The sequence below is a fragment of the Anopheles coustani genome, chromosome 3 (genome assembly GCF_943734705.1).
Source record: "Anopheles coustani chromosome 3, idAnoCousDA_361_x.2, whole genome shotgun sequence".
NCBI classification, from domain to species: domain Eukaryota; kingdom Metazoa; phylum Arthropoda; class Insecta; order Diptera; family Culicidae; genus Anopheles; species Anopheles coustani.
The window spans coordinates 53484152-53506552 of NC_071288.1; the positions used below are offsets into that span (position 1 = coordinate 53484152).

At 44.1% G+C, this 22401-nt stretch overlaps 5 protein-coding genes and 1 non-coding gene across 6 annotated transcripts; 3 read left to right on the plus strand and 3 right to left on the minus strand.

Moving 5' to 3' along the window:
• Positions 1-1052: 1052 nt before the first annotated feature.
• LOC131259805 (very-long-chain 3-oxoacyl-CoA reductase) lies at positions 1053-7231 on the plus strand. The gene is made up of 4 exons (XM_058261394.1): positions 1053-1783; positions 4435-4481; positions 5925-6000; positions 6089-7231. Exons 1-4 carry the CDS (start codon positions 1630-1632, stop codon positions 6808-6810), a joined length of 999 nt encoding a protein of 332 aa, XP_058117377.1. The 5' UTR covers positions 1053-1629; the 3' UTR covers positions 6811-7231.
• Positions 7232-8495: 1264 nt separating this feature from the next.
• LOC131259804 (cathepsin B) lies at positions 8496-10334 on the plus strand. The gene is made up of 2 exons (XM_058261393.1): positions 8496-8602; positions 9169-10334. Exon 2 carries the CDS (start codon positions 9172-9174, stop codon positions 10183-10185), a length of 1014 nt encoding a protein of 337 aa, XP_058117376.1. The 5' UTR covers positions 8496-8602; positions 9169-9171; the 3' UTR covers positions 10186-10334.
• A 181-nt stretch (positions 10335-10515) lies between these two features.
• Positions 10516-11698, minus strand: LOC131272488 (cathepsin B-like). The gene has a single exon (XM_058274232.1). It carries the CDS (start codon positions 11674-11676, stop codon positions 10585-10587), a length of 1092 nt encoding a protein of 363 aa, XP_058130215.1. The 5' UTR covers positions 11677-11698; the 3' UTR covers positions 10516-10584.
• Positions 11699-13155: 1457 nt separating this feature from the next.
• LOC131260581 (ran-binding protein 16) lies at positions 13156-19221 on the plus strand. The gene is made up of 13 exons (XM_058262345.1): positions 13156-13320; positions 14187-14279; positions 14354-16149; positions 16237-16381; positions 16453-16736; positions 16820-17010; positions 17082-17293; positions 17368-17506; positions 17594-17671; positions 18050-18254; positions 18339-18458; positions 18529-18616; positions 18836-19221. The coding sequence occupies exons 2-13, from the start codon at positions 14277-14279 to the stop codon at positions 18929-18931; spliced, it is 3357 nt and encodes a 1118-aa protein (XP_058118328.1). The 5' UTR covers positions 13156-13320; positions 14187-14276; the 3' UTR covers positions 18932-19221.
• On the minus strand, positions 17775-17846 carry Trnaq-cug (transfer RNA glutamine (anticodon CUG)). Its single transcript has one exon. It is a non-coding gene; the product is annotated as a tRNA-Gln (tRNA).
• Positions 19222-20600: 1379 nt separating the features above from the next.
• Positions 20601-22392, minus strand: LOC131260583 (UPF0415 protein C7orf25 homolog). The gene is made up of 2 exons (XM_058262346.1): positions 22345-22392; positions 20601-21951 (listed from the first exon to the last, which is right to left on the minus strand). Exon 2 carries the CDS (start codon positions 21836-21838, stop codon positions 20669-20671), a length of 1170 nt encoding a protein of 389 aa, XP_058118329.1. The 5' UTR covers positions 21839-21951; positions 22345-22392; the 3' UTR covers positions 20601-20668.
• Between the last annotated feature and the right edge of the window lie 9 nt (positions 22393-22401).

Sequence of the window (22401 nt, forward strand, 5' to 3'; positions counted from 1 at the left end):
GCGTCTTTACTCTTACTCCATGAACGTTTACTCGAGATGGCATGGCGTACGGGAAAAGGCTCCACGCAAGCGTACGCTCCATCCGTTCAAGGTCAGTGGATCAAGTTCATTGAAAACCAGAAAAACCGCTTGCCGTACACTCGGTCGGCAATAGAAAAAGTTAATAATCAAGTGGTCCGCATCGTTAGTTGCATCATGAAGTGCTTCCTAACTTTCTTTAACTTAAATATGGATTCTTACACACCAGGGACCGATGCTCACGCTGATGGTCAAAACAACCATCAACTTACACTTAAAAATTTAAAGTTAATTTAAAAAAAAATTAAAGTTAATAGAAAAATATTTTAAAAATTATTGAAGTTAATTTTAAGCGTATTTACTTTACACCAATAAGTAGGTAGTAACAGGTTGGCAGCCAGTAAGTAAAACATGTACACGCCATTTGTACATTTTGCTTGATCACTGGTCAACCTAGCATTTGAAACGCTGCTACGTAAAAGTTTAATTTCTTTTTGAAACAACAATTATTAACTGAGTGAAGGGTTTCATGTTTTATAAAAACAATGAAGAGCATCTAGCGGAACAAATACGATAAAAATTTTACAGACTGCTTTAGGTAGGCATTCTGTTGACTGTTCCACATCGTCAACAATAACGGTCCTTTTGAAACTTTCATTTCAGCACTTTCACCAATACCATTACGAAACGGTCATGCGCTTTTTGACAGTTTGTTGTCATTTGTTTTTCTCTTTTTCATTTCTCTTTCCCCACTGGCTTCAACATTTCTTTCTACGTTTTGCAGTTCGCTTTCTACGGACACAAAAGAAAACACATCAAACGTTACGCTGTGTGAAAACCACATTATTCTTTTTTTTTGCTTCTCGACGCCCTTCTCTTTCCCTTGCTCGAAAGACGGAAATGAAGTAAAAGGTGAAAGTGGTCGCAAAGAAAACATCTACATAATCATCGAGCATCTCCATCGTCGGGCGACTGAACCCCTTACAAAATTTTCTTCTGCTTGCGGCTAAGGGTGTTGTTTGTGATTGAACGGTATGCGAATGCTGAATCGATGAACATCGTCAGCAGTCCCTTGCGGAGCAGCACGTACGACACACGAAGCTTAGACAACCCGCGAAAGGACAACAGTTTTCGCACCGGCAGTTAAACCATCTGACGCCATCAGTCCAGTCTGTTCAAGCCAGAATCGAAGCTTATCAATAAAAATTCCAGCCACCTTCCAGCACCAACACAACGACGGACCGACCACATACTCCCGGCAACAATACCCAACGTATCGTTTCCAGGGTTCGGCACGATCGATCCCACGGCTTTCTTGCACGCCGCTTATTCAACGTTCACACCTCGCGGCGGACGGGTGGTTTCGTGCTCGTGTTACGACGGTCGGTCTTCCTGCTAGTGTGTGTTCTCCGCGGTGCCGGAACTTTCCCGTGCATCCCCGTGGCACGTGTGATTTGGACGCGGTGACCATAGTTCAACCACACTCGCAAACCTCGGTCTACCTCGGAAAGGAGAAGGAGAAAGGTCTGCGACGCAACTGAACCTCGCCTACCCCAGGTGTGCTTACCTTGCAAGTGCTTCATTTGCATCGTCAACTCGATTCAGCTAAAAATGGTCACCACTTCCGGCGTTCTTGGCGGTACCAGTGCCGTGCTGGTGTCGCTGTTTATACTGCGGAAAGTGTTTCCCTGGATTTATCAGAACCTCATTGGCCCGAAGGTGTTCGGATGTCGCATCAATCTTAAAAAGGTCGGCGAATGGGCACGTAAGTATCTTTGCCACCGTCGTATGTTTAAGGTCGGTGTCCTTAGAGCATCGTCGTTAATTGAAAGGTATTAATGATCGAACTGATAGACTAATTTCCGAGGAAGGTTTTGTTCGATGTTTCCTGCTTTGTACACATAAGTAAAACTAACTTCCGAGTCGCGGTTCGAATTTGTAGATCGGTTTCTATAAAAAATTTTCTTCAAATCATACAAAATTTAGGTTCCTACGTGCTAATTGTATGAAAAACAAATCAATGTAATATGTGCGTGTTCGATAAGTTAGTTTTAATACCTCGAATGCCAATGATTGCTCGTTTTTGTTATCCATAGTGGATGAGGTGGGATAAACCTGCTGCTAATATTAGTCTAGTGAAACCAGTTTTTAACCCCAAATCATAGATACACAATCTTCTAATGATCTGCGTTTGATTCGAACCCTGGTTGACAAAGGTCGATCCAAGGACTGCCAAAATTTGGCCAACTAGCACCCACTCTGCTGGCATACAAGGTGGGGGAAGAACTGTGCGTGTAAGATGCAGCGAAAATCACTGAGTTTAAACATATACGGACCGACTATCCGGTGGCGGACTACGTAATGTTCGAAAGCATCAGAAGAACCGGGCCTACCAAATTTTGCCGCAGCACTAACGTAGTATTAAAAAAAGATTACAAGCGGGGCTAGCTGGCAAAAGATAAGCTTTTCGTTCGGGGCCAACAATCAAACCAGTATCCCGTGTTATTATCTCAAGGTGAAGAGTAACCAGATCCGGTATTTGATGGGATCAAAATGGACCATGTTGAATTTTAAACGTAGCATCAATTCCCATCGCTGTGAAGTGACGTAGCTGTGATCATGTAACGTTTACCACGTTTTCACATTTATTTGGCTTTCTCCAACAAAATTACGAGAGCGAAACAAATCAAATCCATAGAAAATAACAAACCGGTTATAAAATCTTTCCTTCCAAACTACGTCGCTACGTGCGTAGATTATTGAGTCCGTTCCGAATCAGGTATTTTTTAGTGTAAAAAAAGAAGCCCAATCTTTTCGGCGCATTTCAGTGGAAAGCTTAAACAGAAATTTGTTTTGGAAAAGGAAAGTCCGAGCTTCGAAAAACCGGTTTATCTTCAACCAGCAGCTTTGACGATATATATGCATAAGACAATGGAGCTTAGGTTGTTTCCTATGTTTTTGCTCCAAACTGCGTGTAAACCCAGAATGTATATGGTCTACAGTCATTTGTAAATTAATAGGTTTTCTAAAATACTTAATGATGATCATCGTTTAACAAAAGCAATTTAAGAGGAAGTAGGAAACCAATTTAGCTATGTCATTTAAAAACTGACAATCTCGACATATGGCTGCAAAAATCAAGCCGGTACAGAGCAAAAATTAAATGTTGCTTATCATTCCTCGATTCTTCCCAGTTTTAAACACAAAAACCCGGTTATCCTTTCCTCTAGGAAAGAGAACTCTCAGTGTGGTAATTGCGTCAATATGTCTTTAATTTTTTGCTATTAAATACCTTACGTCTAATTCTCAGTATCTATCTTCGTTTGCGGATGGGGAAAAGCCTCCCAATTGAAATATTTGAAAAGTCAATAATACTTGAGCTGGCATCGTTTAAAGGAGTGATAAACAAAATCTGTCCGACTGAAGTGGCAAAAGGGAAGTGGAACGACAAGTCTTCCCGGTAACCCATAATTGTAAGCAAAGACGGGAGAAGATGTACTTCCATCGCGAAGATGTTCTCCTGTTAGAACTCCGTGGGACCGGCGACTCACGAAGTTACGTCAGTTGCTGGCGACCAAAAGGTTCTAAAAAGACGCCCCCATCACGCTGGTTAGCACCAAAGTTTTTTTTTCTTAAAAAAAACCCCAATCGAAAAACTTGTTTATCTCCATAATACTGACTGCAAAAAAGTGCTAGCTCTCAGAAGTACGATACTAAAAGTATCACTATCATCCGTTTGCATTGGGGAATTGACCACTGAGTGGCGGGACGGAACTTGATGGCATTGAAACGATCCGACGATGTGCAAAACCACCTTCAAGCGTGCGCGCGGATGTTGTAAGATCGATGATCTGAATAGCAAGATCATTTCCCATCGGGCGATGAAAGATAAAAGCAAAAATTATAGACAACTCCAACGTCTAATGAGTGCAGGATGAGGCCACCAGCCACTAATCTGTACTTCCACAAAGCCCTGTACGTGTTAGCCTTTGGGCCGGTATATTATCATAGGGTGTTCTTTGACCCCGATCAGTGGGTGCCAGATTACTCCCTTCAGAATGCAACACGTTCTCGAACACGAGTACCGATCTGAAGGGTGAGCTAAGTGATTACCTTTCTATGGGAACATAATGTTTACCCTTCCATTTATTACCGCGTCAATTGTCGAATGTTTCGCTTATTCAATGGGATTTTTACCTCTAGTTACTTGCGCAGGAAACTCCAGATTATTTGAAGAAAACGTGACTATTTGTATTCTGTCGTGTATCTTGTTCACACAGTTCCTCCTAGAAATAGTGTCATTTAAAAAATCCCTTCCAAAATAACCATTGACGTGTGTCCTCGAAAGTCTTCGGGGCGTTCATTAACTTTTCATTTCATCACTTTTAAAGTATTTTTTACATTTTTTATTTACAGTAATCACCGGAGCCACCGATGGCATAGGCAAGGCGTACGCACAGGCGGTAAGTTGAATGTATGAGGGAGAAAAAAAGTGTCGGCAACTGCACCAACTGCAGTTGCACTCACCTATACCTGTGCGCGATGCATTTGCAATTAGCTAAGGTTGACGTAGAAAAGTCAAGTTCACGAATATGATCACCAACAACCCCCGATCGAACTACGACGATTACTGAAGGGAAGGGTGAACACAAGCTCACGCAACTTTCCGATCGATGCCAGTTTTCATACCACCGGTTCAGGAAGCGAATCCATGCTGACAGTTTAAGCAACAATGCTGAGTAGTTGTATTTAATGGCCGTAAAGGTGACTGAAAAAAAACCGCACGTTTCTCGAATCCAAGTTACTTCGTATTCCAGTCTGTCTGGTACGGTGTCGGGATAGGAAAGGGTTTAAACGGTAGAGTCTCGCCTCCATTTCAGGCAGCCGGCTAGCCGTTGAAAGAATGATACCTCCTCGAATCTGCCCGACGGTTCGTGAACCGATTACAAACCAGGTTTGGATGTAGTGTACACTTCCTTTCCATGCGTTAATTCGTTGACATATTCCGACTTTGTACTTTGAAGGTGGACAACAATCATTCCCAAAGTGAAAGAATTGGTAACTTAGGTTTAAAATTCAATGCTACATGGAATATTATTTACGTTATTATTACGTGTTAGGCAAATAATGTTTGTGTTGTAAGCATTTCAATTTTTTAAATCAGCATTTTACCGACTTTGCCACACCCAAGGCATGGTCGCTTATCTGCCAACCGTGTTGTTATGAAAAAAAAGAGCTTAAATTGAACAAACAAAACTTATTTATCAGCAATCACAAATATTTAGCCCAATCTGGCGTCCAAACCCTCGAGGAAGTAAAACTACTCTTCATAGTGTGATTTCCATTTCCAACCTTTCACAATTCCCCAGTTCGATTGGGTTTACTTGGAGACAGTTTTCTTGCCTTCGACATGACACGCTTTTATACACTTGGCGTGTCAATGACTTGCATAAAAAATACACCTCGGTTTTTGCTTCCACGCTTTTGGCTAGTTTACTTTTTTTCTCGTAGAAGAATATAGGACGTTGCCACCATCTAAACACAAGCAACGGGACATGGTCAGTAATGGGTGCTTATCTATTATGCGGTTAGTCAGCGCTTGTATTGGAACAGCAACGTTCAATCACGGGTTTTCAGCAGTAAAAATAATCATTTGGCTTCTCGGTATACTGTGGTCATCGGTTATGGATCAATCTATGATAAATCTTTTTTTTTTGAAAATCTTATCGCTAGACTTTTTTTAATAACGGATGCACTTTCTCTCGATTATTTGTTGGATATGTTGTGTTTTTGTGTGACTCTAAGGGCACATAAAAAATATCTTGCATAGGATTGATTAGCTTATTATAATACTTTTATTTATATATACACTGATAGTAGATTTATTGTTATTTATTTATTTGTAGCTCGCAAAAAGAGGCCTCAATGTAATCCTGGTTAGTCGAACACTTTCAAAGCTGCAGGATGTTGCAAAAGAAATTGGTAAGTTGTGGTACTTAATTAACTTTGAAAACAAAAGTTCTTTTAACCGATACATTCATATGTTTATGGCGTTTTGTTTTCTTTCTAGAAACGGAATATAAAGTGCGTACGATGGTGATCGATGCCGATTTTACCGGTGGCGAAGAGATCTACACAAAAATCCGAGGCCAGATTGAGAACTTGGAGATCGGGGTAATCGTGAACAACGTCGGCATGAGCTACGCCAACCCAGAATACCTTCTCGAGCTGCCGGATAACGAGAAGTTGATCAAGAATCTTCTCAGTTGCAACATACTGTCCGTAACGCGTATGTGCCAGATCGTGATGCCCGGCATGGTGAAGCGCCACGCTGGGGTGGTTATTAACATTTCCTCACTTTCGGCGGTCATACCGGCACCCATGCTGACCGTTTATTCGGCTTCGAAAGCGTACATGGACAAGTTTTCGGAAGATCTCGCGTCCGAGTACGCCAAACATAACATTGTCGTGCAATCTGTATTGCCCGGACCCGTCGCTACCAATATGTCAAAGATTAGGAAAAGTACCTGGCTGGCATGTTCGCCGAAGGTATTCGTGGCAAACGCCATCAATACCCTGGGTCACACTCGTCAAACGACGGGCTACTTCCCGCACGCCCTGCTCGAGCTAGCCATTAACTCCGTGCGCTTCGTTTCTCCGCGTCTGATGGAGAAGTTAACACTCAACACGATGCAAAACATTCGCGCAAGAGCCATGAAGAGATCTACGCCGGCTTCGACTGCTACCGTGGGTGAAGGTTCCAAATTGACCACATCGTCAGCCTCTTCGTAAAGCTTAAAATGGCACATGTGTTTGAGCATGTAAAATGGCGGATAGTAGCAGTTTTTTCAGTACCAGAAGAACGAAACAAAATTCTATAAGTAATGTTACGACTTCTTTTGAATAGTAGTGTTTAAAAACAGTGATTCCTGCTGGGCATTTAGTTTCACTACTGAAGATAAATGGTGAACGGTCGATTGCAAGAGATATTAGGAAAAGAGCATAGGCAAAACACGCATTTGTTTAGTGCCTCCTAGTCTGAGAAGAGGTAGAAGTTAAGTTTGGACTGCGGTAGGAATTCATAATTTATTTTCGCCTCTTTACAATTTCTATGTACAACAGCATAAATAACAGGAAAGGTAATGAAGAAAATAAATCCTTGTTCCTAAATTGTAAAAAAAATAAACAATAAAATAAATGTTCGTTTCCTATCGGTCATATTTACAGGTACGGTTATTGTGCATTTTTTGTGGTTAAGTAATCCAAAGTTGGTTAACATAATGTACTAGTTCATTTGAACGTTACATTATCGTATTTCTGTAAAAACGTATAGATAATTTAAACATTGCCTGCTTCAGCTCGAAGTTATGACCAAGGTTACTTTACCTCTTTTCTGCACAATTTTATACAAAATACAGGGAGAGTACAGAAGATTGTTACTTTCACAAAGTTGTTTGAATAACCTAAATATTTTATTTTTTGTTTAAAAGGTTAATTGTAAATTTTATTTCAGCCATTGTGACCCTTGATTTGCATGTTTTGTTCCATTAACCTTGATTAATTGGTTGCTTTGCGTTGACAGTCCCATTAAGGCACTGGAAGACGGCAGCAGTATGCCATTGCAATACAATAGAATCGGACACATTGTATTATTTCCTCTATCGAATGAATAAACAGGCATATTAATCTAATTTTACTTATCTTATCGGGTGGTTAAGCATCGAAGCATGTTGGGTTGAAACTGTTAGGTCAAAAGTTTACTTTTTCCTAACTACAAGAAATAACGGTAAAAGAGTAAATGAGGCCCCGGCCGCCATGTTTTCGATCGTGGCTACACCTCTTGTGGACGTTTAAACTGAATGTATGCAATTGGTGATACATTAATTCGTTAAATTCAACCTACGAGTATTTGAACCGTGTACCGTTAATTTCGGCTACGCAATCAACCTAGGGGTGCGGTATGAGGGGGGCCCACGGGCCCCCCTTATTTCTCAAAACTATAACAAACTCTCTTTTTCGGTAGACCTAGCGCAGTCCGCTCGCTTCGCTCGCTGCGGGCGCGCCGCCGTTTCCAAATCATTTCTTCGGCTAAACTCATTGTTTCATGCTGTCCAGCATGTGTGGTATAGTTTACTTATTAGTAACTTAACATGTAAAAGTATATTGACCCGCATTCAACCTCCACTGCGTGATTAGTTTAAACCGTTATGGTCTTTTAAGCGAACCGTTAGCGTTCAAAAATTCGAAACGAATGCATGTGTCGCGCTTTGCATAGCTTCAGGCGCTAAATGTGAACCAGTAGGAAGAGGAGAATCTAGCCCGGGGCCTCATTTACTCTTTTACCGAAATAACTACATCACCCGATTTATAAAATTCCTACTCGTTACGCTGACAGCAATGCTGGTGTCGTGTAACTCATCCTTTATTGCAGATGTCGTTCAACCGAAAGTTCGTGTTCAAGCACCATAATTGAATCCATCCATTCCAATCCAAAACAGCGCCATCAAAAGAAGTTCTCCCCGGCCTGCAATAACATTCTTGTCCATCGTCAGTGTGTATTTATACAGCTCGCAGTGAATAATTGGTAAGTAAAATCAAATACTAAAATGTGTTATTTTACTTCCTAGTACAGTTCTTTGTGCAAAAAACTTTGTCCCGATTGTTGACCCCGAAATGTATTGTTAGTCTTTGTGTTAGAAAATGGTGGCTAAAATGGGCTTTCCTTTTTATCGTTTGATTGCAGAAGTATAATTACAGTATTCAATATTACATGTTGAAAGCGAATTTTAGTCACATCTTCGATGGTTAACACAGGAAATACAGTAAAATATAGAGCACTAATTACGCCGCCATTCTACGTAACAAATTGAAAAGTAGAACGTATTTAGCACACAAAGGGATGGATTACTCTGAAAAGTCGTCCAACAGCTGATAGTAGTGCCCTTTGCTGATTTTGTTTAACGATAGCAGCGGGCAAGCGAGGTTGGAACAAGTTGTGCCCTATCTGTTGTGTTGCTTTTTCTATTTGTTTTTATTATATTACTCAGCGTGTTTTCCATACAATCAACCCATCCCATTTACTTTCCATCTTTTTAAAAAGGCATACCTTATCTGAATCATATTGCCTTTTTCATATACTGTTCATTCTAGAAAATGTTGCTTTACGTGGTGCTTGTAGCACTGGCCATCGGCGGTACCTCGGCAGCCGGTTCCGGTGGTAAGAGGTACGCTCTGTCAGCAAAGTTCATTGAAGAGATCAACGCCCGGGCCACTACATGGCGTGCTGGACAGAACTTTCATCCCGACACCTCGCTCACCTACATCCGGGGCCTAATGGGTGTTCATCCGGATGCGGACAAGTTTCGCGCTCCGGAGCTTTTGCACGAAATGAACGAGGATGACGACCTGCCGGAGAACTTCGACTCGCGCGAACAGTGGCCAAACTGTCCGACAATTCGTGAAATCCGCGACCAGGGATCCTGCGGCTCATGCTGGGCCTTCGGGGCCGTCGAGGCAATGTCGGATCGCGTGTGCATTGCTTCGGGTGGAAAGGTGCACTTCCGTTTCTCCGCCGAGGACTTGGTTTCATGCTGTCACACGTGCGGATTCGGTTGCAACGGTGGTTTCCCGGGTGCTGCCTGGAGCTACTGGGTGCACAAAGGTCTAGTGAGCGGTGGCCCATTCGGCTCGAACCTGGGCTGTCAACCGTACGCGATTGCACCGTGCGAGCACCATGTGAACGGCACACGCCCATCGTGCGAAGGCGAAGAAGGCAAAACGCCAAAGTGCGTCAAAAAGTGCCAGGACAGCTACAACGTACCGTATGCAAAGGATAAGCGTTATGGCGCCTCGTCTTATTCGGTCGCTCGCCATGAGGCCCAGATCCAGAAGGAAATCATGACCAATGGTCCGGTCGAGGGTGCGTTCACCGTGTACGAGGATCTGCTGCAGTACAAATCAGGAGTCTACAAGCATGTTGCGGGTAAAATGCTCGGTGGACATGCTATTCGCATTCTCGGTTGGGGCGTGGAGAACGGAACCAAGTACTGGCTGATTGCTAATTCCTGGAACAGCGATTGGGGCGATAACGGATTCTTCAAGATTCTCCGTGGTGAAGATCATCTCGGTATCGAAAGTTCCATTTCTGCTGGTTTGCCAAAGCTCTGAAGAGGGAAGTTCGGTAGCAAAATGCGTACATTCCGCTAAAACTACAGCAATATATTTTCTAGAAAAGGCTGTATTTCGAACAAGTTTTTTTTTTATTTTCAAGGCTCAATAAATACTCTATCGATCATTATTGGCTTCGATAATATTTATTTTGTTGAGCATTTCAAAAATTTAATCGAATCCATTGTTTTTATAAACGTTTTGAAAGAAAGAAAAAGCAAAAAAATTGGACATCGACTAGTAGGCTGGATCTTGAGCGGGCGTTTAAATCAAATTAGGTGAACCATAACCAAACGAATTTCGTTTATTGTACATGACTCATACTAAGACTTTGGAAAATGGTAGAACCTTTATTAAAACGTTTCTCTTTTTTAAATAAATTTAAAATTCCATTGCTGCTTACACTTTTGGAAGCCCTGCTATAACATTCGATTCGATTCCCAAATGATTGGATCCCCGGATAAACTTGAAATACCCATGGTCACCCCAATCTTCTCCGTACGAGTTCGTAATGAGCCAATAAGGATAACCTCCCTCTCTACCCCAGCCAATGATTCGTACCGCATGCTTTCCGATCTGCTCCCCGTACACATGTCGATAGACACCGGACTTGTACAGCAGGACATCCTCGTACACATCGAACCCAGCTTCCACAGGACCGTTGGTCATGATCTCGTACCGAATCATTCGTTCATCTCGAGGCACCCCGTACGCCACCTGCCCATACAGTTTGTCCTTTGAGTATCGCCGATCGGCTCCATCCTGGCAATGGTGTGAACACTTGGGCGACTGTTCCGGGTGGCATTGGTTAAAAGGATACTCGCATGGCTTGAACGGGTACGGCTTGCAACCATCCGTCGAGTTGTACGCCCCACCGCTCACGAGCCCAGCATCAACCCAGTACTGGAAGCTGGTTCCGTCGAGAAATCCACCATTGCAGCCGTTACCGCAGTCGACGCAACAGCCCATCAAATCTTCGGCAGCCAGAGCGACATTAATCGTTCCGTTCGAATGGATGCAGACACGGTCAGACATGACGCTCGCGGCTGCCACCGCCCAGCATGAACCACACGTTCCCTGATTACGGATTTCACGAAGCGAGTCACAGTTGGGCCAGTGTTCGCGCGCATCAAACGAGTCTGGGATTTCAATGTCGTAGACGTACTCGTAGTGTTTCACCGGTACCTTGAATCCGGTCCTGCTTTGACCGATTCCCTTCAATGAACGGAATGTGTGGTACTGCACGTTTGATGCAAAATTTATGTCGGGCTTCCAACTGCGTGCTCGGGCCAATACTCTGCGCAGAAAATCATCGTTAAATGGATCCTGGCCATGGCGTTCCGTTGACGAAACTGCATCTGCAATGTATATCGCCGATAAAGCCCACACTATTAAAATTGGCTTCATTTCCTTTCTATCCTGACAAATCACTGGTGGAACTACGATCTTATCACGTTGGAGGATCGAACAAATATAATTCGAGATAATCATTTTAAAACCCTTGCCACCCGTACCTGGGCCAACTTTATCGCTGGCGATGATCTAACGAAGCGGGTCAAAAACCTAACCACATTGATAACAGACTGCAGTATAACGGAAAAAACAGTAGTCAAACCTTTGTCCTATTTCTTGCATAGTCAACTTGGTAGAGCCTTGAAAAATACATATGTACATAATGCAAGTGGAATTTAATGCATGGATTCGAAAATTAGATCATATGAAATTATGGCATTCAAAATTAAAATGTTCCGTGGCATTGTTTACACTCATTGACTACTTAAGTTATTCAAAAGGACTGCTTCTTATGATTGATAAAGAGATTACTAAGATTTATTCTATTTGAATTTGTATTCAGTTATTACATTAACCGTCAAAAAGAGTATGGAGCAAAATTTGAAATGTGTGCTCAAAATGTGGCTCACTTTCATCAAATGACCGAAGGCAACCCTCAAACCAAATGACCCAATCAACGATTGTGGGAACAACATGCAAAACACACGAACGCTACATGTTTTCTAGAATTGAATTGAAGAAGATTAAGAGGGAGGGGGTCCGCGACAGCCGAGCGGTAGCGCCGGTTAGAAAATCGGCCCATGATCGCCGAGGCTCACCACCTCGACGGCGTGGGTTCGAATCCCAACCGAGACCGGACCCTCCCCTGTACGAGAGGACTGACTATCCATGTACAACAGGGAAACAAGTCTCGTAAGCCCTTAACGGGCAGGCATGACCAAGAGGTTGTTACGCCAAGAAGAAGAAGAAAAAGAATAAAGTCCGAAAAGCGATATATACGAAAATATAGTGTATATTTATCTGAAAATGATAAGAGACGGGAACTTTTCTTCACCAGGTGAGTAATATTTTGTTGGGATTTATATGTACCGGTTCTTTATCGGGTAGCTCATAAGCTGCTTGGGTTGGGCGACTTGATTTGACATGTCTGTATTACCGCTTTCGCAGAAAAACGCTGGGGTGGGACCACTGGTGATGGAAAAATCAAGTCCTTGTACAGATGCGAGTCTTTCGAATCAAATCCGGTCGGAGATCCGGATCTCCGATTCCATTCTCCACATCTCTGACCTAAATCATTGTCACCCCGTGGGCTCCCGCATACCGCAACTCATATGATTGCATAGTAGCAGTTGATCAAATTACACAGCGTTTCCAATTCTCATTGTCTCACAAATAGTATTGCAAAAACAGAAAACATGGCTGCTGGAGTTTTGCCTTAATTAGTTATTATGCATGCATGTATGAATGAGTATTTCAAACCATTTTGTTCTCGTAACAGAAACGTTAGTGAGTGACATGGAGTTCAAATAGATTCGAATCAAATCAAGTCTGAAGCGAATCAAATCTGATTCGAATCAGTAAATTGACAACCAATCGAATGGAATCCGCCAAGGGACGAATCTTTGAATCTTCCGAATCCCGCTAATGCCAACACTAGTTGTGATGCGAAAGCGACGATAGAATAGAACGAAACGAAACGGAATTCAATCAAGAATCTTGAGGAAAACAGGCAAAGGCACGCTAGTGGTCGAAAAAGCGATATACTACAGACAAAAGAGAAGTGTTTCCTCGACCGAATCAGTTGTGCAAGCTATCCGTTCAATGGAGTAACGCCACTCAAGTGTATGTGAACAAAAACATTGCTAAGAAGAACCGATAACATTTTTTCCACACCAAAAGACACGCCAGTAAAATGTACAATGTAAAGCGGCATTTCTCGTGTCTCCACGATCATGCAAGCATTACACTACGATTCTAACTTTGGAGACTGCAACGACGAAAGTGCTCGCCAAGAAACTATACCCTTTCCCGTGCCTGGCAAATTGGTCTTTCGCTTGCTTTATTGCGTTTTCTTTTTGGGCTAGTTCTTAGCCTACACCGGTACCTCACTTGTCATCGCACTGAGCCCACTGTCAGTGTAGATGGTGGTTTGGATTGCAACTGCTTTTGTGCACCGCAGGATTTCGCATCCTTTTCTGCCGGTAAATAGCTATGTTTTTGCCGATTTGATAGCTTCCGAATGTGAGGTGTTGCATTAGTTCCAGCGTTTCCCAAGAATGGGTTCGTGTTGTTTTCTGTTTGTCCTGCTTGTCTAAAAGACGCGTGCTCTTATAAACGCCATCATATCGCGAATATGCACGAAATAGACGAGTTTTGTGCAGATCACGGAGTTTTGATAGAATGTGATTATAGACGAACTTTTTCCGCAACAAACCTAATCTGCTTAGTTTATACGCCGTAGTATTAAATTTCTCCACGGATGTATTAGTCATACAGGACAGGCCATGGTTCATTTTGGACGAAAAGCTGCCGTTTTTCCCCACACCGGGTGTACAACATTTCGGCTGAAGTGTTTTGTACGCCACAATCTGTGTATTTATTCCGGGAAAGTTTAAGTCGACGGGTAGCGGAATGGCCTTTCGATCGCTTCTGTTGATTGTTTACTGATTCGCACGAACTTTCTTTTCGTTTTTTTTGTGTGTGCGCAGGACAAAACACTACACCGGAAAGGAATTCGCATAGTTTAGTTGATTATTGTTTTCACATCCCCATCCTCCTTCCACAACACCAGGATTGAGATGGTAAGTCTTGCTATGTGCGAGTGTGTTTCTTGTCGAATGTGAATTTAACGCTACTTTTTAATGCTTTTTACTAGGAACCGGAACAGTTGGAGATACTGTGCAAGCAGTTTTACGAATCCCAAGATGGGCGATTACGCGCGGAAGCCGAAAAAGCGCTTTACCTGTTCCAGGAAGACCCGGACGCACTGTCCAAGTGCCAGACACTGCTGGATCGCGCCGATTCGAGCTTTTCGCAGCTGTTCGCGACCACCATCCTCACAAAGCTGGTAACCAAGAACATACAGGTGCTGAGAATGCAGCAACGCGTTGACATACGGAACTACGTGCTCACTTACCTGGCCACCCGTCCGAACCTACAGTCGTTCGTCATCCAGGCGCTAGTGTCGCTGTTGGTGAAGATAACAAAGCTATGCTGGCTCGATATGTACGAGCGCGAGTACGTGTTCCAAAACATCCTGCAAGACGTGAAGGAGTTTTTGGGCGGCTCGGTCGAACATTGCATGATTGGCGTGCAGATACTCTCCCAGCTGACGGTCGAAATGAACCAGCAATCCGAAACGGCCTGCAATCTCACCTTCCATAAACATCGTCGCATTGCGAGCCTCTACCGGGACTCAAAACTGTACGACATCTTCATCCTAGCCTGTTCGCTGCTCAGCCAGGCGAAGGATAATGTTTGCAAAAATCTGAACTATCTCGATGAGGCCCAGCAGGGTTTGTTTACGCACCTGCTCGAGCTGGCACGCAACTGCTTGAGCTTTGATTTTGTCGGAGCCACGGCCGACGAGTCGTCGGATGATATTTCAACCGTGCAGATACCGACCAACTGGCGTCCCGCCTTTCTGGACTCCGAGTCGGACTCGCTGAAGCTCTTTTTCGATCTTTACCACGTGCTACCGACGCGCCTGTCCAGCCTGGCCCTTTCCTGTCTGGTGCAGATCACCTCCATCCGTCGGTCGATCTTCAGCAATCCGGAGCGCATAAAGTTTCTCACCAAACTGGTGAAGGGCGCCACCGATATTCTGAAGACATCGCACGGGCTGAGCGACCCGGAGAACTATCACGAGTTTTGTCGCCTGCTGGCCCGCCTCAAATCCAACTATCAGCTCAGCGAGCTGGTAATGGTCGAAAACTATCCGGAAGCGATACAACTGATCGCAAAGTTTACCGTACAATCGCTGCAAATGTGGCAATCGGCACCGAACAGTATTCACTATCTGCTGTCGCTATGGCAACGGCTGATTGCGTCGCTGCCGTATGTGAAATCACCCGAACCGCACTTCCTAGAGACGTACACGCCGGAGGTGACGAAGGCATTTGTCACCTCGAAGCTGGATGCTGTGCCGGTGATCATTCGGGAGGGCCTCGAAGACCCGGTGGATGACGCGGGCATGGTGCAGCAACAGCTCGAGCAATTTTCAACGATCGGTCGCTGCGAGTACGATAAGACCTGCGCGCTGCTGGTGCAGTTGTTCGATCAGACAGCAAACCGATACCAGGAGGTGTTGTCCAGTCCGTCGAACGCAAACCACATCGATTTGCAGATTTGCGAAGGGCAGCTGACGTGGCTGGTGTACATCATCGGTGCGTCGATCGGGGGTCGCATAGCGACACCGTCTTTCGATGAACACGACGTTCTCGAGGGGGACATGATTATCCGCGTACTGCAGCTGATGACGCTGACCGACTCGCGATTGCCGCAGTGTGGCTGCGAGAAACTGGAACTAGCCTTTATGTACTTCCTGGCGCACGTACGCAAGATCTACATCACCGAGCACATGCAGAAGCTGAAAATGTTCCCGCGCCTTTCGGAGTTGCTTGGCGTCAGTGATGACGACACGACCATGCTGACGGTAACTAGCCGAAAGATGTAAGTAGACGGGCATTGCCGTAAGCTCCACCACCAGCTAAGATCCATAGCCGACTAAGATTCGATCTTTATTGTTTTTTTTTACAGCATTACTAACCTCAAATATTTAGGCAATTCCGAGCAAGTGCTACGCAAAACTCTCACCCTGCTCAGTGATCTTACCCTAATTTGTTCCTCTGTTCGCAAGTTGATCAAACTGGACGAGATACAGTTCATGTTGAACAATCGGACGGTACGTGTTAGACGTTTTCCAATTCAATTTCCAAGATTTCTCTAACTTCAAAACTGCACCAATTTTCATAGCGTGAGCATTTCTCGTTCCTTGGTTCCGGCACTGTCGCCGCCACGCGATGTCGTAGCATGTTCTACACCTGCCTTGGCCGGTTGCTGATGGTGGATCTCGGGGAGGATGTGGAGCGGTTCAACACCTTCATGATGCCACTCACGAACACAATCGAAAACATCATCATGATGAACTTCCCGAGTGAGGAGGCAAAGAAGGAGCTGATCGGATTGTCGCGCGATTTGCGTGGGTTAGCGTTGGCATTTAATGCGAAGATGCCGTACATGATGCTGTTTGACTGGATGTAAGTATCGCGATAAGATGGAAGACACATGTTATTTTTTTATCGTTCAGCACTGAAAAATTTTCGGCTCGTTCTTTCTCCAGCTATCCGGACTATTCGCCAATATTGATCCGTGCTGTGCAGATGTGGGCCCACGATCCGACCGTGACGACGCCCGTATTGAAGCTCTTCACCGAACTAGTCTACAACCGGTCACAGCGATTACAGTTCGATGTGTCTAGTCCAAACGGCATCTTGCTGTTCAGGGAAACGTCCAAGTTGATCTGCTGTTACGGTAATTACGGTTGTTCTCTTCATACCATCTTTTCCTCCAATTCAAATGTCATTCTGTTTGCTGTATTCTAGGTGAAAGCATGTTGTCGTTGAATGTTCCCAAGGAACAAATGTACCCAATGAAGCTGAAGGGCATTTCTGTGTGTTTTCAAATGCTGAAGCAAATCCTTAGCGGCTACTATGTCAACTTTGGCGTGTTTAAGCTGTACGGTGACAATGCACTGGACAACGTGCTGAACATGACCGCAAAGTTGATCCTCACCATCCCACACGAGGACATTCTGGTAAGTGTGGCTAAGGAAATGAATGACTCTTGTGGCACGGCAGTTCATTTGTCTTGTTTTTTTCGCACTCGCAGGTTTACCCGAAGCTGTCGCTGTCGTACTACACGCTGATTCAGTGCTTAGCCCAGGATCACATCTCATACCTTTCCACGCTAGAGCCTCCCCTGTTTTTGTACATTCTGGAAAGCATATCCCAAGGATTGAATGCTTTAGGTGAGTCGCTAGTTTCATCTTGGTTGAAAATGTGATCTATTTGTGCCAACCATCGCTAATCCTACAATTGTTTACTTTTGCTTATAGAGCCTGTAGTTTGTTCCGGTTGTTGCCAAACGTTAGACCATATTGTGACGTACATCTTTAAACAACTGCAACTGAATGGTGGGTATCTGAAAAAAATGGTTGTTATTTTATCAATTTCATGTACGACGCCTGATTTTGACGTTCGATTTAAAAAAAGCGCAAAAAAAGTTTTTCATTAGGCAGGTTCCACCGAGATTTGAACTCGGATCGTTGGATTCAGAGTCCAAAGTGCTAACCATTACACCATGGAACCTTGTTGAGGAGGGACAATTTTATTCGGTATAAGAAACTAGATTATAACATGTCGAGCTCACTTCATGCAATTATAGAAAAAAAAATACACTTATCGTGCAAAAATTCAAGAGGTTATTCTAAGCGATTTATGTAAAAATTTACATTTAGCCATGTGTTAAGTTAGAGTTATTCTAATACTTATGAAATTTAACTCATTTTTAGTGTCCACATTCCCGAACAAAAAGCTCCGGCAGGCGGTACCCCCGGAGAACAACATGTTCCTCAAGGTGATGGAACTGCATCCAGAAATTTTGCAGGGACTGCTATCCACCATGATGAACATTGTCATGTTCGAAGACTGCAAACACCAGTGGTCTATGTCCCGGCCTTTGCTTGTGTTAATTCTGCTCTACGAGGACTACTTCCGGTAAGACTATACATGTCATTAGTATGTCAATTTTATTTCTTTTATTTTTTAACGGAATTTTTCCTTTTTCTTGTGTTTCTGCAGTCGTATCCGGGAAACGGTCATACAATCTCAGCCTGTAGCCAAACAACAAACCATGGCACGCCTGTTTGACATTTTGATGGACGGAATCGAGCGCAATCTGCTCATTCGGAATCGCGACAAGTATGCTCTTGCCTTCCCGCAGTAAAGAATAGTGAAAGAATTAGCCGTTTCCTCCCTTTCTCTCTTCTAGATTCACCCAAAACTTATCGCAATTTCGTCGTGATATCAACGAATGTCTCAAGATCAGCCCGCAGGCAAATGCGGCGGCAAATGAAATGGTAGTTTCTCGACCGAATATACATTTCCCCTATCCTCTCATAGAAAATGTGTGATAAACCTTACTAATGTTTTCTTTTCTTTATTTTCTTTATCTTGTCCTTTCCAACGCGCCACGATATCGCTATAACTGGTAACTACTACTGTGGTATGGTTACTATACCATGCGGTGTTGCTGTTTTTCTGCTTTCTCCGTCTACTTTTAGGATGATTAAAACAAGGAAATGCAGGCCGGTGCTGTTGCTGAACATACCTACGCCGGCACGACTGAAGCAGAAATGAACGTAGGAAGCTTTGTGGTCCTGTTCGATGTTTAAACGAGAGATAGTGGCACGCTTAAGGAATATAACAAACTCCAGACCTCCTGGCGGTGGTCATGTTACGATGCAGAGATGTTCTCATAATTTTCCATTTGCATTGAGTTTTGGCTGAAGTTCGCGAGCAGTAGTGGACACAGGATAATAGTACGTAGGCAACCAGAGAGACAAGCCGCACTTGATAAGGTATGCCGTCGATGCGTTTATAACAATAATCGTTGTGTTAGAAAGTGTGCTACATTGTTTAAGCGTTCGTTTTTAAGAATACAGCCGCGATAGTTTTACGACAACCTCTGATTGTCCATGAGAAACCGCGAGTGGCAAGTACGAGACGAGAAGTATAAATTTGTTTCCCTCACTCCCCCTCCGCTTCATATTTTAAGCGCTTGAAAAATACGTATGATGAATTTATATTTTTGCTGATTTTTTTTTATCTTACCTTAAATTATCGATAGAAAAAAAGTTGACAAAAAGGGATAAGGAAAAGCAATTTTATCCGGCAAATTTGTTTCGAAGATTAATGACCGCAATCCACCATCCTATTGACCATTTATTTTCAAATCAGACCTGCAAACTCCCAAATGGTGCGGCCTAAGTTGGTAGATCTTACGAAAACGATAGGAGATTCCCTACGTCAAGTGTAATTGACGTTGTACAAGTGAATTAATTACAACCAAATATTTTTCATTATCTTAGCAAGGTGTGCACGTCGTCTGGGATATTCTTTGCATGGGATATACATTTGCATGCCACATATAAATTGCAAAATCGGACTCGCTTCGGTTTTTAATTGGGATTAAATATTGATTACATGGAAGATACCTGCTAAACAATTTGCTTACACAAAACATTAAATGTCGACATTTTCATTAGCACAGAACAATTGAATTAATAATAAGATAGTAACCAGGCGAATGAAGTGGTTCAATTTTCAAGACTATATGCGTACAGTAGTTCGAATTTTATAAAACAATGTTTTATGCACACTTTCTTTTATTTGTATAACTATTTTGAAATTTAAATGCTTTGTGTTCCGCTCGTCCACGGTAACTGACTGTCGATGTCTCTCGCTGCCGTGGACCTTCATTTTTATTTGTTAGGACATACCACACGGGTACGGGGGAGGAGGGGACAAATGTAACTTGCGAATAAGAGGAGCAAACTATAGTGAGTTTTGCGATACATGGAAGTATCAGGATTCCACTTCCTTAGTGTTTTTTGGTGGCGGACTCCCAACGTACAGGGAAGAAAAACGAAACAAATATAGGCACAGCGACAGTCATGCAAATGTTGTAATAATCGATCAACGTAGCCAACGTATGCTTCTACCGTACGCCGTTCTTTGCATGATATTTGCATGTAGGCCAGTAACAGTTGGGTGGGGAAAGAAAACATGAACCTACTGGATAAGAGACAGCGATCAATTTTGTATAGGAATTGTGTAAACCCGGTAAGAAGAAATTTGAAAAAATCTGAATGAATTAGCTATTAAACTGTTATAAAATACCGCGGGGCGACAAACACAAATTCCACCTACATACATACACACACAAACACACACACACAAAATACCCACAAAAGATACACCACATGAACGTAAGGAAAAGAAGTATCGGATATTAGATTTTATAAACAAAACGCATAAAAACGAACACCTAAACCTTGCGTATTGGAGCGTTAATTTATTTATTCGTGGATTGAGTAGGCATTGGGAAATGGTGGGTGCATCCGATTCGGTCATTGCGAGAGTTGTGTGGCAGTCTTTTCTTTGTCCTCGGTAAGGGCTCGAGCGTCGTGCAGGAAGACGGGCACCTCGAGTCCCTGCATCTTGGCAGCCCGCGTAAAACCTTCGTTCGAGGTGACCGTGACGGCGCGGTGGTAAAGCCCGAAGGCAAACACCTGCAAGCTGCGGGGTCGTATTTTTCCGCCCAACTTCAATGACTGCAGCTCCTTCGGCGCCTGCTCGAGTGGCACATCGGGCAGGACCTGAATCCGACTGAAGAGTGCTTTCGCGCGCTCCTTTTCCCGCTCTCCGCCTAGTATCGTGAGGATATCGTGGAACGAATCGTATGCCGTTTGGCAGCAGATGAGCCGTCTGCCTTCGAACAGCTGGTCGAGTACGGGCTTCACCGGTTTGTCCCGTTCCCAGCGGGCCTGTTCCGAAAGGAGCGGCTGCTTGAACTCCCAAGCGGCCGACCCGTTCGTCATGGCACTGCAGTAGGCGATGAGCGTCGTGACGTCGACGTTAAGCAGCCGAATCTCGTCTTTTGGGTGATGGGCATCAACGGTCGACGAAGGCTCCTTGGAGCATTCGCTTACATCATCCTCCTCTTCGGCCAGCACCACTCGGATGCCGATACGTTGCAGTTCCACAATCAACTCATCGTCCAGTTTGCTCAGAAAACGGAAGATTACCGTTGGCGGCCGGAACATGTACGGGAAGTTGCTGGCCGCCTGGATGTACTCCTGCGCCTGCTCCAGGATGGATTTCGAACCGTAGCTCGTGCGGCCGTACACAGCATCGCTAAGTGATTTTGGGTTTCGTGCGATCACCTTGATCCAGGTGGCACCTCCATCGCAGACAATGTCCACCCGAAGCGGACAGGCACGGTCTTCCACCGGAAGCGGATAGTCCACATGCTTCACCTGCGCACTCATCAGCAAACAATCCACTAGGCAGCCAAAGTGTGTTAGATTACTGCAGAGGATGTGATTGATTGTAACCGTCCTGTTGGTCTTCACTCGGTTAAGGAACTTTAGCTCTTGGCTGATTTTTTTCTGGATTTTCTTCACTCCCTCAATCGTGTCGCGTTTGGACAGATCCTTGAGCAGTTTTTCGCCAAGATCAATCTTCTCTTGCGCAAGTTGCGTCAGCTCTTCAACTGTGTATTCATAGCCTTGCATCATTGGGCACCGCAGAGACGATCTTCTCTGTTGTAAGGCCGTACGTACAATTAACCTCCACGTTTTACTTCAGTTTCATTCACAAATAAATAAATTAAAGGGCACAGGATTCACTTCTTCTTCTTCTTTCGCTATGCGAGTCGGGGTATATCCTCCTACGCTAAGTCGAACGTTTGTTCCCTTACTCGTAATCAGAGGCGTACCGACTCTGTCCGAACTCCTATGAAGGGGCTCGTCCTTTAGGACCGGCTAATAATAGCCATATGTCCACCCGCCGGCCACGGGAGGGATAATTCCTTCCGTTGTCAGGACACAAGAACTCGTGGTCCGCTTGATTGACTCAAACAGAACGAGATGTGCGGCAGCTAGGATTTTTCTGACCTGAGCTCCAGCTCGGCGTGACCACGCGGTCGTGCCGTAACCTTACTTTTCCGCTAACCCTTTCAGGAACTGCACTGCTAACCTCCGCTCTGATTCACTGCCGAACTGAAACTGCACAGGATTCACACAATACGCGATGATGATGGAGGCTCTCGACTTGCTTTGTTTTGTTTACGATTACCTCA

Coding starts and splice junctions, on each gene's coding strand:
- LOC131259805 (XM_058261394.1), top strand. CDS start 1,630: ATGGTCACCACTTCCGGCGTTCTTGGCGGTACCAGTGCCGTGCTGGTG. Junction 4,482..5,924: donor GCAAGGCGTACGCACAGGCG/GTAAGTTGAATG, acceptor ATTTATTTGTAG/CTCGCAAAAAGAGGCCTCAA. Junction 6,001..6,088: donor GGATGTTGCAAAAGAAATTG/GTAAGTTGTGGT, acceptor TTTTCTTTCTAG/AAACGGAATATAAAGTGCGT.
- LOC131259804 (XM_058261393.1), top strand. CDS start 9,172: ATGTTGCTTTACGTGGTGCTTGTAGCACTGGCCATCGGCGGTACCTCG.
- LOC131272488 (XM_058274232.1), bottom strand. CDS start 11,676: ATGATTATCTCGAATTATATTTGTTCGATCCTCCAACGTGATAAGATC.
- LOC131260581 (XM_058262345.1), top strand. Junction 17,011..17,081: donor CAAGTTGATCTGCTGTTACG/GTAATTACGGTT, acceptor GCTGTATTCTAG/GTGAAAGCATGTTGTCGTTG. Junction 18,255..18,338: donor CTCTACGAGGACTACTTCCG/GTAAGACTATAC, acceptor GTGTTTCTGCAG/TCGTATCCGGGAAACGGTCA.
- LOC131260583 (XM_058262346.1), bottom strand. CDS start 21,838: ATGATGCAAGGCTATGAATACACAGTTGAAGAGCTGACGCAACTTGCG.